General features: G+C 34.8%; 1 protein-coding gene across 2 annotated transcripts; it reads right to left on the bottom strand.

Annotated features, from left to right (window-relative positions):
• Window positions 1-6,821: 6,821 nt before the first annotated feature.
• Window positions 6,822-15,653, bottom strand: LOC132271500 (uncharacterized). Of its 2 annotated transcripts, none has more exons than XM_059772889.1 (10): window positions 15,235-15,653; window positions 15,034-15,112; window positions 14,851-14,945; window positions 14,269-14,368; window positions 14,096-14,150; window positions 13,897-13,987; window positions 13,708-13,815; window positions 13,465-13,551; window positions 7,559-7,627; window positions 6,822-7,356 (listed from the first exon to the last, which is right to left on the bottom strand). In XM_059772889.1, exons 1-10 carry the CDS (start codon window positions 15,445-15,447, stop codon window positions 7,210-7,212), a joined length of 1,044 nt encoding a protein of 347 aa, XP_059628872.1. In that variant the 5' UTR covers window positions 15,448-15,653; the 3' UTR covers window positions 6,822-7,209. The 2 variants fall into 2 exon arrangements, with proteins under 2 accessions (XP_059628872.1, XP_059628871.1); XM_059772888.1 differs by having other exon boundaries at window positions 14,096-14,175; window positions 14,269-14,373; window positions 15,235-15,652.
• Window positions 15,654-22,923: the final 7,270 nt, after the last annotated feature.

Here is a 22,923-nt window from a genome sequence, read left to right as displayed (position 1 = left end):
GAAACCCTAACCCTAAAATTAAGACTCTATTTGTATGTATTCTCGATTTCGAGTTTCTGTATGTAGGATTTTTGTTTAATTATGTTAGTAGTATTCTCGATTCTCAGATCTATGTCTGTTGTCTGATTTGTCTCTATTTTCGCGCATATCTTTGACGCGATTTTGTGGTTTCAACTTCAACCCTTCTCAGTTCAGTCGTTGTGCGAGGTAGTTCGAGGATTTTGTGGAACCAGTCTTTGAGGAGCTGTAGGTAACGACACTAGGAAACCCTAACCCTAATTAAGACTACTTGTATGTATTCTCGATTTCCAGTTTCTGTAAGTGGGAAATTTTTTATAATTATGTTATTGGTATTCCGTATTTATTATGGCTTGAATATAATTAGGAAGTGGTACTCTGTTTTTAACTTTATTTTGTGATTGAGTGCTGTATTTTTCTTTAACAATCCTGAATTAATTTGATTCTAAACTCCTTATTTAAAGACTAATTGGGCCAGCTTAATGAATCTTTAGACTTAAAACTGAATATGTTAGGTTGATTAATTTGTCTAAATACAGAAATTTTAAGAAATTTTGTCAACATATGGAATATGTAGTTTTTTGCCAACATATGGAAATGTTAGGTTGATTAATTGCATATTGTGTTTCTATTCTTCTAATTAGTAGTAGTGGTTAAACCTTTTTTTTTTTAATGCAGTACCTGAACTGGACACTTGTACCAGAAAAAGTGCACAAAAAAAAAAAAAAAAAAGAAGCCAAAATTAAAAATTGTATTATGATACTCATAATGTAAAGAGAAATGCAAAGAAGTACTTTTATTTACATATGTACTGCATAAATGCAAAGAAATACTTTTATTTACATATGTACTACATATACTGATACTTTGTTTGGTAGTATAGAAAAAAAGTTAGAGGGAACAGTGAAAATAAGGAGTGAATGAGAAATTGGGTCTTTTTTTTTTATTTTTGTTTTGTTTGATAGAAAAGAAGATAATAAATTAACAATTTATTATGTTCTCAAGAGAGAATGAAGGATAAAGTTTTACATTATTTTTATCATTACGTTGAGTAATATCTATAATATTGTAATTGATAGTAATATAATATTGTAATTATATAATAATTTATTTTTCTTTCCCTTCTTCTTCTGCTCATTTTTGGACCAAATTTTTTAAAAAAAAGAATGAGGAATGACACATTATTACTATTATCCTTTCTTTCATTGCATCATTATTACCGAACAAAAAATTGCCCCTTATTGAAGTGTTTTATAGACAGTACCTTCTTTACTTATCATTGACGTGTTGAATTATGAGTCAAAACACAATTCAATGTACTAACTGTTCAATTACTTAATAATAATCAGATAGACATGAACAATGACAATGTTGAGCAATACCCATCAAGAGACATTCATTCTCTTGATGATGAGAACGGTGAGGATGTTGTAGTTATTGAACAGGCTGATGCCGCTGTTTGGTGTGATGCCCATCAAGAGAAATTCATGCTCTTGATGGAGGAAGAGGTTGGAAAAGGAAATCATATAGGCACGACTTTTAATCCAATTGGGTGGACACATATTGTGGATGCAATGTTATTGGAAACTGGAAAGAAGTACACGAAGGACCAATGTAGACAAAAATTCAGTAATATAAGAGCACTGTACAAAGATTGCAAACAAATATTATCTGAGACTGGTGTAGGGTACAACAGTGAAACCGGGATGATTGAGTTGGAAGCTGAAAGATGGGTTCGATTGTGCAAGGTTAGTATTTCAATACGTGTCTATTTACCATACATACAGTTAGTAATTAGTGATTTAGTATTAAAAGGGTTTGATGAACAATAATTGTAAGCTAATAACGTGTAGGTTCTCAAGTATGGCAAAAAAATAAAAAAACAGGGGTGTAAGAATTATGAACAGATGGTAAGGATTTTTGGGAATACAAATGCTACTGGCAAGCATGTTCATCCTTCTACAAAGCCACCCAGACCTCACCAAGTGCTAACAATGCCTCAAGTGGCAACACATGAAGTTCAAATTCATAACACTGAGGGCAATGTGGGCATGACTGATGTAGAACGACTTAATGTAGAAGGACCTATTGACCTCAGTCCTACTCCTAAACCTGTAGCTAAGAAACAGAAAAAAGAAACTTTTTAAGAAACAATGTCTTTAGTGATGGAATGTTTGACTAATATTGGGAACGCGAAAGCTGAGAAAATTGTAAAAGCCATAGCAGAATTATCTTCTAGTTGTCAACCATCTCGATTTACCGAAATGCCTGAAGTGACATCTCCCAGTAAAAAAGAAAAAGAAATGAATCCCCAGCTTGAAGAGTGCGTTAAGATTGTCAACACATTAGTGGGGATTGATGATACCCATTATGCTAAGATCATAAGGATGTTTGGTGAGGACAAGGTGTGGAGGGACATATTTCTTCGCATTCCTGATGACAGGAAGGTTGGGTGGGTGATGAATCAGCCTCTGTGATTTCTTCGGTATCTTACTTTTATGTGCTTTTGGATGACTGCTTTATAACTGCTTTTACATTACTGTTGGATGACTGTAATGAATTTTTCTTATCTACTGCTTTTACATTATTGTTGAAAAACTGTATTTAATTCCTCTATCTACTACTTTTAAATTAATGCTGGATAACTATTTATGTTCTATATCTATTGCTTTTACATTATTGCTGAATAATTGTATGATTTGGTATGTCTTTTCCATTTTGCTTAATTTTTATTACAATAACTGCTTCTGTTTATTCTTAAATAGGATAGTAGTTATGGACATAAGGACAATATTAACCATTTATGATGATGATGATGATGAGGAAATTCTTGTATTGATCGCAGCCGTATATGAGTACTATCATAAACATTTTGATAAGCAACGTTGTAGGGATTCCATGTTACAAGGGGAAGATTACATATTCGAGCTCTTAAATGGACATGAAGATAGGTGTTATGAAAATTTTCGGATGTACCCCAACACCTTTAGGGCATTGTGTCGTGAGTTGAAATTGTTAAGATTGAAAGATTCAACATTTCTAACGGTAGAAGAACAAGTTGCAATTTTCCTACTTACCGTGTCTCACAATGAAAGGAATCTTGTCGTTGCTGAAAGATTCCAACACTCTACATCCACAATTTCATATTACTTTCATACTGTCTTAAAGTTAATTTGTGAGATAGGGACTAATATTATTATTCCCCCGGATTTGAATGAAATTCCTAAAGAGATAAAGAACAATCCAAAGTTTTAACCATACTTTAAGAATTGTGTAGGAGCCATAGATGGTACTCATATCCATGCTGCAGTGCCAGTTGACCAACAAATACCCTTTCGTGGTAGAAAGGGTGATACGACCCAAAATGTCATGGCCGTGTGTTCATTTGATATGAAATTCACAAACATTCTAGCAGGGTGGGAAGGGTCTGCTAATGATTCGAAGATTTTAAATGAGTGCATTCAGAATCAGGATTTCAATTTTCCATCACCACCCGAAGGTAAAAATATTACCTTTCCATATTTATGCATTTAACATTATAAATACGTTAATTTTAATACTTAACATGACAGGTAAGTTTTATTTAGTGGACTCTGGGTACGCCAATCAACCGGGGTTTTTGGCCCCTTACCGGGTTCAACGTTACCACATGCAGGAATATCGTAGACATACTAGAGGACCACGTGGTAGAGAAGAGGTGTACAATTTTAGGCACTCGTCGTTGAGGAATATCATAGAGCGAAGTTTTGGGTTGGTAAAGATGAGATTCGTTATATTGAAGCAAATGCCCCCTTATCACTTTGACACTCAAGTTCTTATTGTCATTGCCTGTTGTACATTGCATAATTTCATAAGATCCCAAGGTGAATCTGATGAAATTTTTGATTCTGAAACCCCTCAATCTTCACAAAATGAACCTGATGTGGATGACGATGTTCAGGTTGTCAGTGCTACTAATACACAGATACGACAGATGGATATTTATTGTGATGGTATTGCCAACCTAATTTGGGAGCACTTTAATCACTAATTATAAAACTGTCTAATAGTGTGTAGAATTTTAATATGGATAACTGTAATAACTAATTATATTACGTAAATTAAACTCAGATGCTCCTTATTTATGGATAACTGTAATAACTAATTATATTAGGACATCAAATATTAAATACTTTAGTACTTGTAGGCGCACTTATGTATAGGCTTGAAGGTGAGCGACCACAATGTGCATATGGTAGAGGTCCTATGCATCTGTATAGGGCTCGAACTCCAAAAAATGATGGTCGACAATTCTATAGGTGTCCAGCTCGGGAGGTATGGTTTTAAACTTTTAGGTGCTATTTCTGTTACTGTTTCTTAATTGTATAATTTATATTTCTTGTAGTTACATATGAATGCATTTATGTGGGTGGATGAGTTGCACCAAGGTGCACAAGTTGAAGAACATGTTCAATCTGACTTGGACTAAGTCATTACAATGATTCAAAATGAACAATGTAGACAGAAGTACATGCTCTTCCTAGGTTGTGGATGTCTTGCTATCACAATCATGTTTATTGTGATTGTCCTCTTGTTGCTCATTATCGTTGTTATTGAAAGATGAAGTTAGATAAACTTCCATCTTTTGTAATATATGACATGTAATACGTATTTAGTTAATTTCTAGTGTTTCATTTGGTGTGTAATATATACTTAGATGGTATATTTTGAACTGCGTATTAGTTGTTGTTGTGTTCTCTTCTCTGTCATTTTGGGAGTGAGCTTTAGGGCATTTGTAAAATTTGCTACTGAGGTCATTTACACTCTATTTGCAACTTAGTCTGAAAAAATGTTAGATATATCTTATTTACTACTTCTAATTATTTCATTCCTACCGTGTGTTATTTTGTTTTTCTCTAATGTTGTTCATGTGTTTTGTTTTGCATGAGGTCATTTAGACTTTAAATTTACAACTAAGCCTGAAAAAAGGTTAGATATATTTTATTTACTACTTCTAATTATTTCATTCCTACCGTGTGTTATTTTGTTTTTCTCCAATGTTGTTCATGTGTTTTGTTTTGCATAAGGTCATTTATACTCCAAATTTGCAGCTTAGCCTGAAAAAAGGTTAGATATATCTTATTTACTACTTCTAATTATTTCATTTCTACCGTGTGTTATTTTGTTTATCTCTAATGTTGTTCATGTGTTTTGTTTTGCATTGAGGTCATTTACACTCCAAATTTGCAGCTTAGCCTGAAAGAAGGTTAGATATATTTTGCTTGAATTAAATTTGTGGACGGTGTCCGTTGTTAATTGTGGGCGGTGTCCCTTGTTAAATGAATTTTGTGGGCGGTGTCCCTTGTTGAAATAATTTTGTGGGCGGTGTCCCTTGTTAAATGAATTTTGTGGGCGATGCCTCTTATTGAATTAATTTTGTGGGCGGTGTCCCTTGTGTTTATTGTGTTTTGAAATTTTGGAAATGTCCATTTTTAAGGGGAAGTCACGCCGGATTTTTTAAAAATAAAATAAAATAAATTGAATTTAACTCTGCTTTATATTTTGCTTCTATAGGTAATGTCTTGTTTTAGATTCAAATTCATTTTTTGCTACTACATTGAAGGACATGGCAGTAAGTTGTAGGCAGTGGCACTAGTGGGATTGATAGGAAGCATTCTCCAGTTGTTGCAACTCCAGAAAGCTAGTGATCTCTAAGTTAATCAAATGGAGGCCTATGCAAGTATAAAGAAGTAGGTGTACATTTTATGGAATGAATATTAGTGATATCCAGTTGTGTGTACATTTTATGCAAGTGTAATGAATTGTGTGTGTACACACATACTATTTTTAAGGAATGTCTAGCTCTTTATATGTGGAAGTATATATGTGAATGGTGCAACACTCGAGTTCTTAAGATTGTGATGTACAAAGCAAAACTATACATGGAAGTATATATGTGAATGTTGTTCAGTCTTATAAGAGGGATTTTCTTTGATTGCTTGCTTTTAATCTTTATTCATATTTATCAATTCTGCTTATGGTTGGATATTGTATGAAATATTCACAAGTCCGTTATCAAAATAAATACTCAAGAAAAGGGGAAATGGTCTCATGACTAAACAAAAAAAATATTACTAATTTGAAGGACCTCCACTACAAAATTTCAAACTAATCTAAGTGAAGTAAAACTATTCACAAGCTTCAATGTCCACCAAATCTCAACTCTGACCAATTCAAGACAATCAACGTTTTGGCTTTGTTTCTTGTTAGTTTCAACTATAAGGATCTCTTTCTCTCTCACATTCATCATGAATTTATATAATATATATATATATGAAACAAAACAAAGTTAAATGGAATGCAAGTCAAAAGAAAAAGATAAATGGAGTACAAAGATCTGCTCTCATTGAAAGTTTATTACAAAGTTAGATTTGTAATTTGGTTGCCATTAATCATGTTTATACAGATTTATTCATTATTACAAAGTAGTTTGGTTGCCACTATACATGTAAATTTATTCATAATTTTTTTTCCCAACTCTAATGCAGAATATATATATATATATATATTAACAAATTATCTCAAATCATAAAAAAAAAATGGACTATTTTACATATAAACTTATAATTGTATTCATATATATAATTTTTCAAAACAAAAACAAAACAGTCTTTACCAAATAGGTATTCTGCTATTGATTCAGAATTTTTGATAACAAAACACTAATCCCAAACGTGTTTTGTTTTCGGATTCCTTAAAACGCATAACAATACCAAACGCGTTATCATGTTTCTGATATACAATTATCAAAAACAAAACAATCGTTACGAAATATGGATCCAATTTCTACTAAAAACATACCAATACCAAAACGGTTGTTTTCATATCATACCAAACCATAACATATAACGTTATCGCCATTCAAACGGACCCTAAAGAGTCAAGCACTCAATATCTGGTATGCTGTGAAAAGGTCTGTACACCATTACACTGTTAAATATGAAAAGGTTCTTCACATCCACATGAACCAGATGGATGATCAACTTTTAGACAACTGCAACAAACTGATATAAAGCAAACCTCAGATTTGATTCAATCCGATGTCAAATCTCCGAAACAGCATTCCTGGCCTACCCAGTGCAATCGATTATCATATTCTCATGCACATTCTCATAACCTTAAAGATCACCAAGTCTTCTCAACCACAAATTTCTAGGAATGGGATGCCTGATTTACTTCTTGCTTGCTTTTACTCTTCTTTACTTTTAATTTAAACCGATACTTCGTGAGAAGTGCCTGCACTGTGTTTGCAAAATTCCCAACTGCCATAGTTATCAAAAGAATTCCACAGGTAACTACCTGCCAAAAGCACATTTTGTAATCAAATTAAGTTCAATATTAGTATTGGTGAGACTATGATGGTTAATTACTTGTTAGGTATTGAAATGGGAAGAGAAAAAATAAAAAATCAGAAGCTCAAGTGCATAACAGAAATAAAAAAAAAAACACCCAAAAAACAACTCTCCTAGCATTCAGATAATAATTACAATTTACTACTCACCTGCCACTCGGAAACAACACCGTCCAGTGCAGTTTTGAGTAACAACATTCCAACATAGCCTTCAAAACCCTGAAATCAAGTGCATGTCCACAAATACAACTTTGATTTAGCTCAGATCCTTGTGGCAACATGTAATTTTCATCTTATATTCTATTTTTAGCAAAATGAAAGTAAACAACTCATTGAGGTGGCCAATTACTGAAAATGACAGTGTACAGCTAATAAGCACATGCAAGGCCAAAGAAGCAGTGAAGTTTTTCAACAATCCTATTGGCACCCTCTTTAGACTCAATTTGGTTTGTTAATTTAGTGAGACAGAAGAAAAGATGACATAATTATTTAGTTACCATGGACATAGATCCAAACATATAAATTGGAGTGAATCCAGCAGTAGAGCAAAGCTATTATCTCAAAAAATAGACACAACATACTGAGAAAATTAATGGAGATAGAATGTTACATGTCATTTTCCTTGTATTTTCCTTTAATCCTAATCATCTCTTTAAATTTTTTTAATTTCTAGTATCATGATAGAAAAAACAAGTGCATTTGTTTTTTTCCTTTCCTTTTGTTTCCCCTTTTTTTGTCTCATTAAATATGCAAGATCAACAAAAAATTTATTAATTTTGTTCCTAAGTCATGCAATTTTTCTTCTTGTTCAATTAAGGTCATCTAATTAAAGTTAAGACAGCCCTTAAAACAAACAAATTTCTCAATATCACAATGACATTTCCAAAATATTGTTTCAGGCATCATTGCTATATGTTTAAAACGGTGGCATCCGTTTAATTCAGCAAGTCTTACATATTTCTATTTTCTTGCTATGGAAAATGAGGATTCTATTAATGGAGCATCGATGCCATAGGCTCATAGTGAAGTGTATCCTGTGAAAATATAAGGATCTAATGGTGATTAGAAAAAAAAAAAAAAAAAAACTGAATTGCCTTTCAATTAATTAATGAAAATTGGCATCTGTTTAATTCAGCAAGTCCGACATATTTCTATTTTTTTTTTGGAAAGTAAAAAAAAAAAAGAAATAGAAATATGGAAAATGAGGATTCTACTAATGGAGCATCGATGCCGTAGGCTCATAGTGAAGTGTATCCTATGAAAATATAAGGATCTAATGGTGATTAAAAAAAAATTGAATTGCCTTTCAATTAATGAAAATTGTTGTGTGGGGTTGCAAGAACTTTATTTAAATAAGAACTACACAGACTACATATCAATTCTGCATCCCAGATTCTACTAAAGTGTATTTCTTAATACAGAAACTTGTATTGTAATAGTGCCGATTATGTCCTCACATCTGAATTGGCATACTTTACCACCTTGTGTTAGCTGGGGTGAAAAAATTTCCACTTTCAAAAGAGGAAGTTGAGTTTTTTTTTTTTTTTGATAAGTAATAATAACATAAAAAGGCATTCAAAAGGGAAACGCGTCCCTTATACAAAAGTGGAATTGGGGCTAAGGCCCCAAAGAATCCAAAAAAACAATTAAATCATCAGAAGAGGATCCTCTTCACGTAATTGAAAAGAGAACAAAGAATGTGAAGTTTCAACATTGCCGTAGACAACTCTTTCCCTTCGAACATTCTACTATTTCTCTCCTTCCAAATGCACCACCAAATACAATGCGGGACAATTCTCCGAAATCGCGTACATCCCTTCTCACACGACATCCTCTCCAACCATGAATCAATTCCTTAGTAGATCGTGGCATTACCTAACGCATGCCAAACAACCAAAGAATAAGATTCCAACAGTCGTTCGCCACAGGACAATACGTAAGGAGGTGATCAACGGACTCCCCATCTTTCTTGCATAGACAACACCAATTAACAATACAATTGCCCCTTCTCCTTGAGTTGTCAATTGTCAGAATCTTTCCCAAAACAGCGGTCCGGACAAAGAAAACCACCCTAGTTGGAGCCATGGATCGCCAAATAGTCTTCCATGGGAAGTCACGATTATTAAAATTAGACAGACATAAGAACAAGGATCTTACTTTGAAACGACCGTGGGATGATGGAAACCAAATCAAATCATCATTATCTCTGCCAACACCCTCTTGCCGATACAAAAGATCCAGAAAAACACATACCTCATCCAACTCCCAATCCTAAAAAGAACGCCGAAAGTGCACATCCCACGTAATCCCACTGCTATCAAGCCGATAACAATCAGCTACGTAGGCGTGTTTATCAACTGCAATACTGAATAATCTAGGAAATGTACGAAATAATGGCTGATCACCACACCAAAGATCTTCCCAAAGACGAGCGCGACGTCCATAACGGACTTTGAATCTGATATGAGCAGAAAAGGCACTTCATCCCTTCCGAATAGACTTCCACATCCCTACTCCTCCCACAAGGGAAACCAGACGTGTAGACCAACCTCCAACCTCTGCCCCAAACTGACAAGAGACTAACATGCGCCAAGGACGATGTTTTTCCCTCCCATATCTCCATAACAATTTACCTAGGAGAGCTTGATTGAAAGGAACTAATTGTCTTATGCCAAGACACCCAATTTCATTGGCTTGCAAACTTGCTCCCATCTGACAAGGTGATACTTGAACTCATCACCCCTTCCTCCCCATAGGAAGTCCTTTCGAATTTTTTCAATCCTATCCGCAATGGAGCAAGGGATTTGGAACATAGAAAGAAAATAAGTGGGGAGGCTCGATAATGTACTCTTAATAAGAGTAACTTTACCCCCCTTGGACAAGTATTACTTTTTCCATCCTGCCAATCTCTTCGCATACCTGTCAATCACTGAATCCCAACTATCCTTGAAGAGACCCCTAGGGCCAACCCAAATAAGGAATAGGGAAAGAACTCACCCTACATCCAAGAACTGCAGCTAAAGAGGAAATATCCTGAACATTCCCTACTGGGACAAGCACACTCTTAGCCACATTGACCTTTAGCCCGGAAACCGCCTAAAAACAAGCTAGGATGCACCTCAAATATCGGAGTTGAAACACATCAGAATCACAGAAAACCAGGGCATCATCTGCAAAAAGTAAATGAGAGATCTCCATCTGATGGACTGAATCTCTACCCACCCTGAATCCCTTAATAAAACCAAGGTCCTCTGCCCTGCGCATGAGTTTGCTTAAACCCTTCATAACAAGAAGAAAACGGAAATATGACAAAGGATCACCTTGTCTTATACCCCGAGTGCAACCAAAGAAACCAGCGGGAGAACCATTCACAAGAATTGAAAACCTGGCAGACGAAAGACAAGTCTCAATCCACTTCCTCCATTTACTTCCAAACCCCATTTTTTGTAACAAATAGAGTAGGAAATTCCAGTTCATATGATCGTACGCTTTCTTAATATCAAGTTTGCATAATACTCAATCTGAATTCCACACATTCGCCAACAATAACAACTGAATCAAGAATTTACTGTCCTCCAACAAAAGCGTTCTGGGAGTTCGAGATAATCCCATCCATTACTTCCCTCATCCTTAGAGCAAGCACCTTAGCAATAAGTTTGTAAATACAGCCCACCAAACTAATTGGACGGAAATCCTTTATGTCAGAAGCGCCTCCCTTCTAGGGATAAGGGCAATAAATGAAGCATTAAGCGACTTCTCAAAAACGCTAGTAGAATGAAACTGCTGAAAAGTACCCATTACCTAATCTCTTACTACCGCCCAACTTTCCATCAAAAAACGCATAGTAAAACCGTCAAGCCCCGAAGCTTTGTCCCCATTACAACTTGATAAAGCCTTTACAACTTCTTCTTTAGTAAAAAGATTCTCAATCCTATCTCTATCCAGCTCAGAATAGCCTCAAAATGGAGACCATCAAGTTTGGGCTTCCAAACTAATGGCTCGGTATAAAGCTTCTGATAAAAAGAAGCAATCCCGTTACGCACCTCTTCCTCCCTCCACAACTCCACATCTTCCACCCGAATTGTTCCTATATGATTACTCCTCCTATGAGCATTAGCTAATCTGTGGAAGAATTTTGTGTTCCGATCTCCTTCTTTTAGCCAGAGAGCCCGGGACTTTTGTCGCCACGAAATCTCCTCCATGCTAGCAATCTCAGCAAGAATAGCCTGACAAGAAGCTCTCCTAGAACGTAGAGACTCCACATCCCCTCTCGCCTCCTCAAGATGATCAATCTCGGAAAAATCAGCAAGGACTCTGTTCTTCCCCTATTCCAGATTCCCAAAAACATCCTTGTTCCACTGCTTAAAAGTAAATTTGAGAGCTCTTAACTTCTTTGTTATAGTGAAACTGGGCGAACCTGAAACAATAACTCCCTCCCACCAAAATCTGACTTTCCCTTGGCAATCCTCCACTTGCAGCCACAATTCTCAAATCTAAACGGGGATCTTCGAGAACACAAACACTCACAATCCAAGACCAAAGGAACATTATCAGAAGTGACCCTTGCTAACACCGATTGAACGAAATCCGGGAATTTCTCTTCCCACTCCCCAGAAATTAAAAATCTGTCCAGTCTTGAAAGAGTGATTGGATCCCTACCATTTGACCAAGTATAGGCTGCACCTTCCATTGGTAAGTCAACAAGAAAATGCTCATCAATAAAATCAGAAAATTGATCCATTTCCAAGGGCCTTCTTCCCCCTGTAGACCTCTCTGACAGGGACCTGACATAATTGAAATTCCCTCCCAAGCACCAAGGGAGAGACCACAATCCTTGGGCATGGCTAAGCTCCTCCCAGAAAATAGGTCGCTCGTTATCAACAACTGGTCCATAGACTCCAGTAAAAACCCATCTGAAATTGTCCTCTTCAATCTTAAACACACAAGACACTGAAAATCTCCCCAACCACACGTCCGTTCTAGATAACCATCTGCTGTCCCACATGACTAAGATCCCACCCGAAGTACCTATAGCATTCAAGGCCTCCCATTTCACAAACCTTCCTCCCCACAAACTCCTAACCACCCCGTCAGAAATGGATGCCAGCTTGGTTTCTTGTAAACAAACAACTTGGGCACCCCACTTCCTTAAAGCAACCTTCACCACCCTCTTCTTGTTCGAATCATTGAGACCACGAACATTTCATGTAATGATTCGTAGCTTCATTAAAAACCAGATAAAATTATCTCCCCTCCTCCCTTCCTAAAACTCCTACTCCTGGTCCTTCCCTTTTCCTTCACCACTCCTCTCTTCCCTTCGTATTTAACTTCAGAGATGAGATTATTTATCTCCTATGCCCCTTTTCCAGGACGATAAGGGCCTCGTGTTCATAACTTCATTGGTCACTGCAACCTCTCTCCCTTCCACAATTGCTTGAAGGATAGATAATGTCTGATCATCATTACCTTCTGAAGAGACTCCCAACAACTCACTAGTGACTCCAATATTGTCAACTACCCAATCTTTCCCCATATCAGCAACCAATAGGATAAGTCATTGGCATTTTTTGGACAGCATGGCTTCCTTTGGGATTCAAACTCATTTTTTCATGCTTGACAGCCTAAGCATTTTACCACTGCACTGGGCAGAAAGATTGGATACATTGTATGTGTGTACTAATTACTAAGGTAAGTAGAAAAAAAAAGAAAGAGAAGAAACTAGCATTGTTGGATCAAACTATAGAAGAATAATAATTTAACTGCAATTTTACACGTGGAAAGAAAATAAAAAAAATGTAATTTTGTTGGCTTACAACTATGGATCTTGACAATAAGAAAACTTTACTTTCTAAGAATATTTATGAATTCAACAATCTTGATTGAAGTCTTTTTTTCTCTCTGTCTTCTTCCTTTAACTTCTACATCATTTCCACGATACAGCATAAATTGAACAATTTACTTTTTTTGTGTCTGACCGGTTGAGAGTTCATTAAGAAACCTTAAGCAAACTTTGTATTCATGATCTAAACAAAAGCCATTAATGCAACTAAAATCACCTGCAGGATGAACAGTATGGGGCACAGCAGCAATAATTGACCATCTACTCCAGCAGTCTCTCCCCACACTACATCCATTCTCCTGGCCTATGATCAATAACAAGAGGATACAAAAATAAGAACCTGTCCGAGGGAGAGAAGGGAGAGAGAGAGAGAGAGGGGGGTGGGGGGGGGGGGGGGGGGAGACTGACTAATTGCATGCACAAAATTACATTGGTGAAGTAAGTAACCAAATAATTGCACCTTGCCCAGCGCAATGCGTGTATATAGTCTTTGTCGTTGGTATCTATTCTGTAGAAGCATTGCAACTCCTTGCATGATAGCCCATTGCAGGAACAGTTTTACCCCTCTCTGCACGGAACATTTATTGCCTCAATCATAATGAAAGTGAAATAAATGCAATGAATACTTAGAATATGTCAATATGATAACCTGCTTCTGGGCACAATCAGGTTGCCCTTCTATCTCCCAGGTGAGACTAATGAGTGCCGTGGTCATAGCACAGTAGTGATGGTATATCCACCTGCAAAAGCACAATTAGGATGCATTAAGATATTCTGCTGATACTAGGTGTATCAATCAAGGGGTTTCAGATAAAAATCACACAAGATAGAAAATTATACTCAATTACCATGGACGAATATCACTTCCATTCACTCTTAATATGTTCCCTCGTAAAGCCAAACCTGTGTAGAGAAATAACAACCAGGCCTGAAAAGGGTATGCTCAGTATGCTTCTAATTGAGAAATGAAGAGAGAAGATTCAATATGAGAGAGCAAAATTTGCTTCCAACTATAGAGTACCAGGTAGAGCTGAACCGGAAATGCAGGTAAGCATCCATCCCAAATCCACGACCTTAACACGAGTAGCAGTGATGGGAAAAAAAGAAATAAAAGCGCAGTTCTATCCTGTCCACAAGATATAGTCAATTATGAATACAATAACGTTTTAACAATCCCCAATACTACTTTTTAACGAGTAATAAAATTTATGAAGAGATCTGTTTAACAATAGCACGAGCACATAGTGAGGATACCAAGAAGCAAATCCACATTTATCCTAATCTCATACTTCTCTAAAATTCGGCTACTACACCACCAGTAATTCAGTTAATACGGCCACTAAATAAGCATTGTTAATTGTTTTGTATGTCTCTTGCATCAAAATAATCTAAGTTTTCCAATGTTGTGCGTATCTTATCCAACGTTTTTCCAATATTGCCATAGTCATAGAAGGCATATATGAAAAGAAAACACTTAAGGCATCATATAAGAATCAACTTGATATATTAGTAACTGTGAAATTAAAAAATTTCTAAGCACAAAGTTATAATCTTGATCAATATAAAGAGCTTCAAAATTTTGGCAGAAGGTCTAGAACCATACTCTGAATCTATTGTACTCCTGTTTTACTTTGAATTTAACCTCCTTGCGACTGGCACGCACATCAATTGGACCAAGAAACATCCTCAATAACACTCCTGTCATCACAAACTAATCATGCAATCAACACAATCTAAAAATACAAATCAAACCCAGAAAAATAAACCACAAATCAATGAAACCCACCATGAGATTTGCTCGGAAGAAATGCAGCCGCATCTCCTTCACTCAATATGTAACTCGCTCTGTATAACTCTTCTTCTAGCTAAAGAACACAAATCAGAACCAAACACAATCTCTCATTTACAAAACCTAAATACAACACATTCAACTACTAAATATATATATAATGTATAGATAGATGTAGAGAGAGAGATTTGCTTTTACCTTTTTGGGTTCTGTTAAGTTGCATTTCTTGAGTTTGTTGATGTTGGAATCGAGAGAGAGGGCTTGTTGGCGGAGAGCTTCTTCTTCGCGTGATGTTCTTGCAATGAAGGATGCAGCTGAGTCCTGTAACTCTCTGGCTAAATCGACGACTCTACAAACTTCTTCGGCCATGGTTGTATGCGAGTTCTCGCCGGCCGTCGTGGAGTCGCCCATCGCCGACCGATTCAATGAGATAACGATGATCGATCGATCGATCGATTCCTCAATGACCTACCAGGTCATATATGTATCGAGATATATATATATAAGCATATGTGTATATGTGTTGATGTATATATTGTTAATGGAGCTTTGACAACGAATACTAGGAAATGAATTCAGGGGGGTTGCTTGTTGACGGCAAGCCCAGGAAACGAATCTGTGTTTTTTTAGTCTTCATTCGACGGCCCACCTCTCTCACGTGCGAACAACTACCGACTCCCCAGTCTCACGTGTTTCCAGATGGGACCAGACCACTAAAATGAAGATAATAACCATAACACTGTTGTCGTGACAAGCATCCCCGAATTGACAACAGTGTTTGGTTCCATCCGTTTGTGGTGGCATTCAGTAACGGGTTAGTACTTTACGGTGCGATTTAAAAGTTGTTTAAACTATGGGAAATGATGATATTTTCAACAACTTTTTTTTACCCATTTTGTACCGACCGACTAACGTGGCGGGACACGTTCAACCTCCCTCTTTATGTCAAACTCTCCTCTTTGTTCCTCAATGTTTTAGCACAAATTTGAAACACTAAATATCTCAAACTCTCTCGCCCCTCTTCTCTCTCGTTCTCTCACACGGCATTCCCAATTTATTTCGCACACATTTAGACCCCAAACTCCTGTGTCTCTGCAGTGTTCTCTCTAATTCACTCACACTCCATTCCTTTTTTCTTTTCTTTTTTTTCCGTATAAATTTGTAACCGAACTTTAATCTCTCACCTCATTATCTCACTTCATTCTCCAGTGTAAAATTTAGGACTGAAAATTCAAAATCTTAAACGTCATGCTCCAAAATCTTAAATACATGAACTCTTGTCTTGTATTAAGATTTGGCACGACTTTCTTTACGTAACCCCAACTTTACAGAAAAAAAATAATAATAATCAAATAAAGTAATAAATGTAAATCTTCCTCTAATTTATAAAATTAGTACAACCATAATAGTAATCGACCTTGTCAAAAATAATCCATGATAACTGGACAAACTGAACTAAATCTCAAAAAAAAAAAAATATATCGTCATTCTTATTACAATGATCCCAACAATGAAAAAATTGAATTAAACCAAAGAATACGAAAAGCTAGCTAAAATCCATCGCCATCCCATCATGTTCCTACTCAACGTGTACCTGAAATGTGATAATGGAGTGAGCTCACAAGCTCAGCAATAAATGTTAAACACAATCATCGTTTAGCAAATTAACATTACCTTATATTTCCATATATATGAGCAACTCAATAAATGCATTAATAAAATAAATTACTTAACTCTAGTTAATTATAAGGGAAAATTATATTTTGGTGACCAAAATTAAACATAATTACTATATAGTGACCTTAAAGTCAAGAAAAGGTGAATAGTGACCAATCTTGAAACTTAATTGATCTTAAGTGACCATTTAAGGATAATTTAGTCAAAAACACTTAAAAGTTAAATAAACATTTTTAAAATAAATTTTAGATGACAAAATTGCCATCCAATATAAATAATAAGTCATTAAATTCATCCTCCTTTTACTCTCTCTCTCTCTAATCCAACGTTTTCTTTTTTTCCTTTTTAGTTTATAATTTACCAATTTAAAAAATTAAGATTTCTTTACCAACATTATCTTTTTTTCACCCTTTATCTATTTTTTAAGACTCTCAACCATCTAATATTTTCCTTTTTAGTTTACAATTTACCAATTTAAAAAATTAAAATTTCTTTATCAACATTACCTCTTTTCCATCCTTTATTTATTTTTCAAGGCTCTCTAACATGAACGCTCATAACATTTACAGTGGCAAATCATACTTTTGAAACACCCTTTAACAGTTAGTAAAATTATGAAATTAATCAACAATAGCCATTATTCCTTGAACTATAACTAAGTAGTATTAAAAATTCATAAAACTTACAATCTTATATCTTAAGGAAGATCTCTCAGACAAATCAACTCGTAAAGTATAATAACTATACCTTGAAAATAATGAATAAGAAGAAAATTTACAATTTTCTTGTCATGTCTCTTAGAATCTTGAAGAAAATGATGTATAATATCCATCATCAGTTCTCTCCCATCTTGATCTTCTCTTCAGAGACTCACCCTAATAATCTGTTGTCTTTTTGTTAGTCAATTTAAGTAAGTGTTTGTTTAGGTTAATGTAGAGGGTAAATTTGTCTACTTACATAATAATATATTATAAGAAGGCTATTTAGGTAATAAACCATCAAATGGCCATTTAATATTAATTAAGTTTCAAAATTGGTCACTATTCACCTTTTCTTGACTTTAAGGTCACTATATAGCAATTATGTTTAATTTTGGTCACCAAAATATAATTTTACCTAATTATAAACTTATTAATTAACCATCATTTACTGTTATTAAATTCACATATCTCGCATGATCCCTGGGCTTCCCTCAAACGGTTGGTTGTTTTGTTGCCATTATCTCACATGAGCCCCTGGCTCCACTCCAAATAAATGATGTGAATTGCATAGTCCCTAACTACCAAATACACACATGTGGCTGGATGGTACGTCTACTCATCCAGATGGCCTCTGACCACGTCCATATAATAATAAAAGGGTAGTGCACTCCCAAATAGGTAGGTCCCTGACCATACCCAAAAGTCATCATAGGGTCAGTCCCTGACTACCCCTCCGACTAATCTAAACTCATCAATTAATTATTAATACACTTAAATACACTTTTAATTTTAAAAGATAGAACCCTAAAGACTCAACTAGTGAGTGTACAAAATTTCTGGACATACCCTAACATTAGATATATGACCCTGCAAAAATTCAGAATCTATCTCTTAATAGTTTTTCTGTACTTTTAATTTTAGTGCTGAAAATAATACTTTTTTCAAGTTTTATTTCAGTTATACCATCTAGACATCATCTAAAAATCAGAATTGCATCACAGTTGTGTTCAATATGATAAAAAAGAGTAAACTAGAATATTCTGTAATTTTTGAAATATAATTACAATTTTTCCTAATTTATTTAATGCAAAATACTTAAAAATCAACTAAAAATAACATTTAATTTTGAACACAAGAGTGAACCTCCAAAAATAACAGATTTAGAAAGTAACACATCTAGTCTGAATCCAATTCATTCAAAATTCATATGAGGTAGGCCACACTCTCTCCCATTCACTTGCCCTATAATTTGGCTTACACAAACCCACTAACATACCAATTTGATTTTCATGCCCAAAACTTGGTAACAAACCAAAATTATGGAAGTCAATATATTTCCATGTCATCTAACCCAATCGCAGGCCTACAATCACGTCACAAGATTCATTCTCAAAATTATCTAGATAAAAATATATTTAATTCAATCTATAGATAAATATAGATAGCACCTGTTACAGAGAGGTAAAATTTATAAATCAATTTCTATGATGAAGATATGCAAGTACCCAATAGAGTGCATGTGGTAAAATGTACACTAGAACCCATACGTATATATAATTAGATCCAACACAGTTACATCTACAACTCCATATTATACTTTATTTAAATACCAAAAAGTGAGTAGCAACCACATAGTAATCTACTAATCAGGTTCATATATTCAATAATCATAGATTTACATCAAACAATCGACTAAAATACGCTAGAACATTCTAAATTAATTCTCTATGATTTTTATAAATCAAGTTGTAAACATATATAAAAATATAAAACAAGATTAACTTGCCTGGAAAATGCTAATCCTTCTTTTTTACGCAAACGCCCAACCACCGTCCCTTTTTTCGGCTACTGCCGAAGACACAACGTCAAATCTCCTTATCTCTATTGCTCTCCTTTTTTTTTTCTTTTTTCTTTTTTAATAGAATATCGTATGTTTTCTCTTACTACTGATATAACGTGTAAAATATAAATAAAGTGATAAATAGTAGTTGAGATAATCTAGAATTCCTTCAAATTTAAAAGACAATCCCTTATCTCAAGTATTCATTAATTAAATAATGATACAGATATATATAAAAATATAATTATACATAAATTACGGGTATTATATTAAAAATTAAGATCTGAAAGGAAGGGAAACAAGAGCAGTTTCACATATCAAACAAAACAAAACAATATATATATACACACACATTCAGAAAAATCATATAATATTTTACATAAACTTAAATTCAAATCAAATTGAGAGGCTGTTTTTGTTGGTTGTAATTCAATGATTATTCCAGTTATTATGTTGTTTTAGACGATCCTGTTTGTTTTCATGGAAGTTCAATTAGGGTAAAGAAAGAAGAAACATGAAATAAAAATAAATAAATAAAAGAGGCATATAAGAGTTTCACCGTCATTTGACACATAGTCATCCATCATTTAACACGTATTCAGCCACGTAAAGAGTCACTAATTGTAGGTTTTTTTTATAGTCGGGCAAAATAGCATCACACTTAAACTATTATAGAGTGTTAATACTAAACTTATGTATATTAAATACTTTTTCATTTGAATTTAGTGTGGAATAAGACCCTCTAACATTCTCTTTCACTCGAGTTTGCTATGTCTTCGTTGCGGTCGGCCACCTTGCCTACCCTGTTTGGACTCGAGTACCTCTCGGGTGGACTAGCCCAGGCAGATGTTTAGCGGTGACACAAGATCAAGGATTGGATCTGATTCTGATTCTAAGGTCGGGAGCTTTACGATCGATGGTGCTAACACTCAATCCATATATACCCAATCACTTTTGTGAGATATAATTTTTGTAATTGGCAAATTTCGATAGCAAAACAAGTCAGATTGAGTTGTAATTTCAAATTCAAAATTCAAGATAGAGATCGGCTGCTGAATTGAAAAGTTGTTCAGGTTTGATATACTGAGCTCTACGAAAAAGGAATGAACAACACATTAGGAAGATGAGTTTTAAGGTTAGGACATTATTCATACTTGGTATAGGTTTTCCAACTTACCAAAACAAGTGTCAGGCTTTCACAAGTTCAAGATTGGCCATTTTGAACAGGTTCAAACTTTTTGGAACTGGTTCAAGAATTAAACAATTGCTTCGAAATTTCATTAGCCATCTTGAACCAGTTCAGCTTTCTTTGAACCAGTTCAAGGGTTTCAGCATGGTTTGGTAACTTAGTTTCTTGTTCTGATTTTTCTTCCTAATTGGTTTAGAATTCTTCCAAACATCCTATGCACCAAAATTACCTTTTCCTATGCATATCTAGGTCTTTGAAAATTTTATATAAACCTTGATTTTCATCTAGGTTGATACGGTTTTTGCATTACATCTTCAGATTTCTAAAAAGCCTATTAGAGAGATATTTTTGTAAAAAATCAAAGTTGATTTTTCTGTCTTTCTTTCTAGAACATACACATAAACACAAAAGCGAGTTTAGAGTGTTGTTCAAATCCTGATAGTGATCAAAGTAATTTGAATCTTGCATCTACAATGATCAGAGAAAGCAAATCTACTTCTTTTACATCAAATTCAAATATTGAAGAACAGAGGTGAAACGAGCACCATTTGAAAGGGTTAAAGCATTCAAGGAGTGTTGTTTGATCTACCCGCAATCCTTCTATAGAGATCAATAGTGAGCCTGAGGTCAAGAGCTATTGGATGGGACGTCGCAAAGCTAGAAGATTGTCAGCGATTGATGTTTGGTAGAACGATAGGGTGTGAGCCTGTGTCAAAGTCCGTTATAGTTTGTTTCAAATATAGTGAATCGGTTTACTTTGGACTGCACAGTCCACGAGGTTTTCCCGCAAATAGTTAGTCTATTATACCAATTGGGGTTTTCTTGTTAAAAATCTTGGTGTCATTTATAACTCTATTACCTTACTTTATTTTTTTATTGCATGAAATTAATTGATTAATTGCTACAATAAATAAAGTTAGAAAGACACAGATCTGTTTTTAAAATACAAAACTTTCTACGCAAGTAAAGGCCCGTTCGGTATGCGTTGTGTTCCCGGGCGTTTTATTTTAGCCTAGAATAGAACAAGTGTTTTGTAATAGAGTATTCTGAGATGAGAACAAAGCATGTTTGGCGACGAAAATTTGCAGTGAGAATTTTGGAACAGAAACATGGTAGAACATGTTTAGTAAGGTATTTCGTTTCAAGAAATATGAGAACAAAACATGTTTGGCAGAGTGAAAGTGTAACCAAAATCACTGAAACTGCGATACCCCTCATTTCTAGAGCCACGGGTGATCAAGTCCGAGTACAGATCCGAGGGATACCAAACAATCAATATGTAAACAAGCAGGAATAAAAACTGAATTAAGATTAAAATAATAATAAACAGAAAGAAATCTAAAATGAAATCCTCAAACCTTAAATAATAAATTAATATAATTTAAATCCGTACAACTCGGGAATCCACCTAGTGGACCCCTAACTCCAAATCTTTAAATAAATTTATAGAATTAAAATCCAAAACCAAAATAGAAAAGAAACCTTATGTAACCAGAAAAGTGAGTGTCTGTATCTGCATCAACACGATCAAACTCTAATCTTGGTACTGGCAAATACCTGAAAAATAGGAGTGGGTCAGGCCCACATGCAAGTTCCAATCTACTACAATCCGTACATAAACCCGATACGCAAATACATCCTAGATAGCTCGACAATATCTACAATAGTCCATATATATACATATATACACACTATAGGATGCTCACTAGCCTATAACATAGTTCAGTCTGGGTAGAAGGTGGCATATAAAACACGCTTTTCAGCGGCCAAGTACCTAGACCTACTAGGGAACATTAGCTATATCTAGCTACTCAACTTTTACAATATACGCACCCTAACCATGATCAGGAGACTCAAGCTCGTATCACGGTACCATAAATATATATATAAATTCCTTCCTAGTGCAGAAAGATAAAACAAATATCCATTATGTCGTTCAACTATTTTAATTGACAGGACATGCATCCATGTAGGATTTAACTATTTTAGTTAATCCATTCCTTATGTATGAAGGGGTAGGACTTAACTTTTTGATCTAATCTATCCCTGATATGTCACCGTCTCATACCGGTACATATAAATGCAAATGATCCTTGAATGATGCAACATTTTATGCAGTTCATCAAATCATATCCACGTAATCCAAATAGTTGATATACAGAATTTAAACAGTTCATGAACTTGAAAATTCAGAATCCATCTATATAATTAACGAGACAAAGTTTAATAGTTCATCAAGTTAAGATCCAGTATTCATCCATGTCATTGACAATTTAATTCATTTAATTAAATTTCAACTAACCCATAATACAGTCCAGCAGTTGACAATATTAACAATAGTAAGAGTCAATTATAAAGCTGAGAATGACAAACTATAACTTAGAAAATCCACAGTACTAACCAATAGTTGCTGAAACATATAGAACAGTTTAACCATTAAAATAACAATCTCAATTTAATTAATGAAACCTAATTTATTA

This window comes from Cornus florida, unplaced genomic scaffold, assembly GCF_030987335.1.
Source record: "Cornus florida cultivar Cherokee Brave unplaced genomic scaffold, ASM3098733v1 CherokeeBrave_3.0.0_Hap2_Chr08, whole genome shotgun sequence".
In the NCBI taxonomy this organism is placed as follows: domain Eukaryota; kingdom Viridiplantae; phylum Streptophyta; class Magnoliopsida; order Cornales; family Cornaceae; genus Cornus; species Cornus florida.
The sequence above is the reverse complement of the archived record's forward strand: the minus strand, read 5'-3'. Positions and strand labels throughout refer to the sequence as shown.

Excerpts from the sequence above, each read along its gene's own strand:
- LOC132271500 (XM_059772888.1), bottom strand. The coding sequence starts at position 15,447 with ATGGGCGACTCCACGACGGCCGGCGAGAACTCGCATACAACCATGGCC. Across the intron at positions 15,113-15,234 it reads ACTTAACAGAACCCAAAAAG|CTAGAAGAAGAGTTATACAG; the intron begins GTAAAAGCAAAT and ends TGTGTTCTTTAG. Across the intron at positions 13,816-13,896 it reads CTGATTGTGCCCAGAAGCAG|AGAGGGGTAAAACTGTTCCT; the intron begins GTTATCATATTG and ends TGTTCCGTGCAG.